The sequence below is a fragment of the Monoraphidium neglectum genome (assembly GCF_000611645.1).
Source record: "Monoraphidium neglectum strain SAG 48.87 unplaced genomic scaffold scaffold04148, whole genome shotgun sequence".
In the NCBI taxonomy this organism is placed as follows: Eukaryota; Viridiplantae; Chlorophyta; class Chlorophyceae; order Sphaeropleales; family Selenastraceae; genus Monoraphidium; species Monoraphidium neglectum.
Genome location: NW_014009481.1, coordinates 1 through 4,977, shown reverse-complemented (window position 1 = coordinate 4,977; position 4,977 = coordinate 1). Strand labels below are relative to the sequence as shown.

General features: G+C 63.7%; 2 protein-coding genes across 2 annotated transcripts; both read right to left on the bottom strand.

Annotated features, from left to right (window-relative positions):
- Positions 1-481: 481 nt before the first annotated feature.
- Positions 482-2,034, bottom strand: MNEG_13942 (adenylylsulfate kinase; the record flags this gene model as incomplete). Its single annotated transcript, XM_014037587.1, has 4 exons — positions 482-495; positions 626-771; positions 1,309-1,539; positions 1,895-2,034. The coding sequence occupies 4 exons, from the start codon at positions 2,032-2,034 to the stop codon at positions 482-484; spliced, it is 531 nt and encodes a 176-aa protein (XP_013893041.1).
- A 1,098-nt stretch (positions 2,035-3,132) lies between these two features.
- MNEG_13941 (hypothetical protein) lies at positions 3,133-3,449 on the bottom strand (the record flags this gene model as incomplete). Its single annotated transcript, XM_014037586.1, has 1 exon — positions 3,133-3,449. A coding segment is annotated over one exon (317 nt), but the record flags the coding sequence as incomplete, so codon positions are not given.
- Between the last annotated feature and the right edge of the window lie 1,528 nt (positions 3,450-4,977).

Genomic DNA, 4,977 nt, shown 5'->3' with positions numbered 1-4,977 from the left:
GTGAGTGGGTTGGGGGCGAGTGCAGGGTGGGGGTGCACCCCGACCCCACATGGGGGTCATGATGGGGTGGGATAAAGATTGGGTGAGGTGCCTCGTGGGGGCCGCATATGCCTAGGGGCGACGCTTCTTTCAACTTGCGCGGCTTGGTGGGGCGCTGTCTCCCTCTTGCTTGCGTGCGTGTGTGTGTGTGTGTGTGTGTGTGTGTGTGTGTGTGTGTGTGTATGTGTCTGGTTGCTGAGGGGGCGCGAGCACAGACCGCGGGGGAGCTGCAGGAATGGAGTGGCGTTTGGAGGGGGGGCACGATACGATGCACGAGGCCGGCAGTCGCAGGAAGGGCCCGGCGGCCAACCAGCACGCCTCGCCACACTGCAAGGGCGGCGCGGCGCGCAGACCGCGCGAGGCCCGGCCGATCGGGCGCGTGCGGTCAGCAACGGGCGCCCCATCACACCTTCTAAGGCCCACCCCCTGTTCCCTTCCCCTGCTACGAGACCAACCCTAAAAACACGGGCTGCGAATCCGTCGCAGCCTTGCCAGGCGCAACCGTCTGCATGGGGCAAATGCACCTGCATGCAGCGCGCGCGCGCGCTGCACGCCGGTCCGTGGTTCATGCGTGCCGCAGCCTCACCCGTGAAGCCCTTGATCTGCCCGGCGCGGGCCTTCTTGTAGAGCCCCTTGGGGTCCCTCTGCTCGCACACCTCAAGGGGGGTGTCCATGAACACCTCGATGAAGCGGCCGGGGGGCAGCAGGGCGCGCGCGCGGTCGCGGTCCTGCCTGCGGTGTTTTTTTTTGGGGGGGGGCGTGGTGTGTGTGCTTGAGAGAGTGTGTGATTGTGCATGTGTGTGTGAGCGTGTACATGTGTGTGTGTGTGTGTGTGCATTCACAGGGCTTGAGAGACCTCGGAGTTTGTTCTTCACACCTCACACACACACACACACACACACACACACACACACACACACACACACACACACACACACACACACACCATTGCCGAGCCAGCATGCAAGCCGAACGCACTGCAAACAGACAGCAGACCGCCACCTCCCACCCGGACCGCCGGCGCGCCCCCACGAGTGCCCATCCGCATTTGCGGCCTCGCGCGGCAGCGGCGAGCCGACCCGCAGCCGGGACTCTGTCGAGAGAACCCACGCACAACACGAGATTCATGTTCTTGTAATCATCATTCAAAACATTCACTGTAAGAAACCGCATGAATTGCATGGATCAGAAGACAAGTGCATTCTGAGGAGCTTGATTTTGGTTGACCCACTCTGACTTGACGGCTCCAGTGCCAAACCACACACCCACCTGTAAGGGGATATGAAGGACACCAACACGATGACCCCCGACTCTGCAAACAGCCGCGCCACCTCCCCTATCCGCCGGATGTTCTCCTCCCTGTCAGCAGCGGAGAACCCGAGGTCGCGGTTGAGGCCGTGGCGCACGTTGTCGCCGTCCAAGAGGGCCGTCGCGCGTCCGAGTTTGTGGAGGGCGTGCTCAAGGGTGGCCGCCACCGTGGACTTGCCGCTGCCACTCAGGCTGGGGGAAGAGGGGGGGGGTGAGGGGCCATTTGGGAGTTGGTTTACATCAGTTGGTGTTTGGGATGGCGTTGTATCGACGCGGGCGGCAGGGGGAGTTTCAGTGGGCGGTGCCTTACGGCCGCCGTCAGTCCGGCGCCGCGCGGCGGAGGGAGGGCGACGGGGGTGGGGTCAGGGGCGGACCAAATCTGCGGGCGGCGCGCCGCAAAAAAAACTCTCCCTACGGCGGCGGGGCGTCCGCGCGCAGCTGGGGCGGATCGGCGGCGCGATGAGGTGTGACGAAGGGGTGTCAGGGGATTGCGGCGCGGGCGCGGGCGAGGGTCGGGGCTTTTTTGCAGGAAGCGTGCAGCACTCACCCAGTGAACCAAAGCACGCAGCCGCGTTGGCCCAAAAGCGCCTCCTTTTGCTCCCGCGCCACCCCGCCCTCGTGCCACGTGATATCTGTGCTGACAATCCGCCCGCGCTCGCGGCCAGCTGCGTCGGGCGCCACTCCCATGCCATGTTGCTGCAGCGGCGTTGCGGCGAGCGCGTGGGCCGGGCGGGGGCGTAGCGCGGGCGCACTTGGGGCGACGGCGGGGTGTGCGGTGCGGTCCAGAGCTGGCGAGGGCACTGCAGGTCGAAAGTATGTGTGCATGCTGTTTCTTCTGTACACTTGTTATTGTTTGCGTGCTTGTTGATTGCTGGATCAAACGGCTGGGAGTTGAGATACAGAGTGTACAAAGGCATGACACGAAACGTTGAGTGCTACAAAATAATAGTCGGCTGGACGCCGTGTCTACAGCGCCGATCGCAGCGCGAAACTCTTTATGTCTCTTTGGGCGCGCCGGGTGGGGGTTGAGAGTATGCACGTGGCGCTGATTCTCGAAGTATTATTGAACACGTCATGATACACCATATACGTTTCTGTCTAGGTCACAGTAGCCAGTCACCAAGTGGTTGCGAAGTGCGGGATGACCACGGCCACCACTCCACGTGTTCGGTGTTTGCAAGGTTGTCCTCGACTATGGCAGGTTTAGGGTTTGTGTGTTCAGGAAATCTTTTTATCATGCACGTTTTGCAAGTTCAAAGGCCCATGGCCGCATGTTCGTCAGTTTGCTAACCAAACTTTGAGAGCACCTGCCTGATGCCCCTCATCAGGTGCTGTGACAGGTGTAATACCGTGCAATCCCAGCCACAGGCTCGTTGCGCCTCCCCGGCTCCAGCAGGAGGCTTACCTCTGCTGGAGCTTTATCTCCAATCTTGAGTATGGTTTTCGGCGCTTCCGGGCTCCCAGCAGCTCGTCTGAGCTGACGCGTTGTTGAAAGGCGGCAGCTTGCACCCCAGCGCATTGCCGTCATCCCGGGCGCGAATAACACGGCATGGGGACACTGTCGGCGCGGCGTGCCACGTGCATTTGCTGTGTTTACAAAAAGTGGTGCGTGGATTCGAAATGGCGAGCGGAGTGCGCTGCAGGCTGGGCTTTGTTTGGGGTTTGCATGGGTTTGTTGAGAGACAGGCAGAGCCAAAGTATCATATACAAAGCCAAGCCCGACAACCCCCGATGACATGGTTCGCCATCATGGTTGTTGATCCCCATCCAACTGCAGCGGCAACATCACAGCTCCTCCAGTTCGTCCTCCCCTGTGCCCCCGCCCACGGCACCCCCGCCTGCGCCACCAGCGCCGCCGCCCGACAGTCGACCACCCCCGCCAGCCGCCGCTGCCGCCGCGGATGACGCCGCGCCGCGCGCACGCCCCTCCTGCTGCCCCCTCGCCTGCCGGTCGGCCAGTGCCCGCCGGAACGCGCCCGCCGCGCCGCCCGTGATGTTCATGTATAAATGGGGCCCCCCCGGCCCATAATCTTCCCACACCTCCCTTGAGGAGGGGTCCACCCAGGGCTTTGCAGGCTCTATCTGCGTTCCCTCGCCCCACTCTGGATTTAGGCCGCGTGTATGGAGTGGGAGCGGTGAGCGGCGTGCACGCGCGCGTGTGAGTGGCAGGCGTTGGCGGATTTTGGGCGCGAGCGCGTGCTCGTGGGAGCGTGCGCTTTGCGCGCGTGCTGGCGCTGCGGACGTGATGAGCGACGCGAAAGGTAGTGCAGCCCCGGTCGACACCCGGGGCCGGGCGCTGATGGCAAGACAGGTGGGTGCGCGGCGCCGCTGCCAACCCGCCCTTGGCACCCCCTTAAAAACTCGTGCTCATGCAACAAATCTTCTCCCGACTTGCCCCCGCCTTCGTGCCAGCCCGCCCCTGTGTCTGTCCGGCTGCCGCGACGCGGGAGGGGGGGGGGGGCGCACCATTGAAGCTGACGAGGGAGACGGCGTCCGGCTGCGAGTCTCGGGCGGCCTGCCAGATCGCGGCGTACCTAGGAGTACGAGGTTGGGACGGGAAAGTTTGCAGGGACTCAAAAAGGGGAGGGGGGGGACATCTCCGCAAGGGCGGGCCCTGGGCCGCGCCTGAGGGCCCCCAGGGAGGATGCGGGGCGCGAGAGGGGCGCCGGGTGAGCCGGAGGGCGGGTGGAGGGCGGGGCAGTTTTGGGGGTGCTCCAAGATATCAAGGTGCGTTGGCTCGAGCCCGCGCGCGATCCGGCTCGGTTAGTGAGACGAGCTTGTTTCTGCTAGCCCCTCAGAGCTGCAGAAGGCAAAGGCTGGATGAGGGCGGCACGCGGCAAGAGGGGGGCGGGACAAGGTGGTGACGGAGGGTGCTCACCTGGCGCCGCCGTCGCGATCCTTGGTGGACGCGGCGTTCCAGGGCCGGATGCGGCGGTCGTCGTAGCTGGGCGCGGTGAGAATTGCACGGTGAGAAGTTGATGGCAGGAAATGTACAGCACAACATTCATGGCACAAGCGAACTCATGGCGCAAGCACTGATGGTAAGCGCCACGCACCGACGAGACAGGCGCGCCTGTCACAGGTCCCCCTGGGGCGCACGCGCATTGCTGGGGCCCCGGGGGATGAAAATGAAGGCGCCGCCAGCGGGAACGGGCCTGATTTATGATTTTATGCCTGGTTCAGGGTTCACGTCCCCGGCGGCGGCTCACCCTGGCCCCACTGAGGGGATGAATATCTTCCGCGCTGTGCGGGCCCAGCCGGCGAGGGGGGCCCAGTTGGCGGGGTTGCTGGCGTATGACACCGCCTCTGACGCAAAGTAGGTCTGGGGGAAGTTTGTTATTTGAGGGAGGCAGAGGGGTTGACCGGTCAATGTGATGGCGGGAGGTTGAGGGATCTGAATGCTACATTGTGGCAGCGTGTTTGGGAGGTGTTGTGACCTGAACTGGGGGAGAGGGGATGGGGGGGAGGGTGGTTGGGTGAAGGTATGCATGCGGACGCGAAGCAAGGGGGAAGTTGGGCGGTCGCGAGACGGCGAGTTCCGTCAGAGCTGGCCTCGCGCAAGAAGTGTCGCGGTTGTCAAAGCCTTCCCACGCTGCCGCCTTCCCCCATTCTTCCTCCCGGCTCTTACGT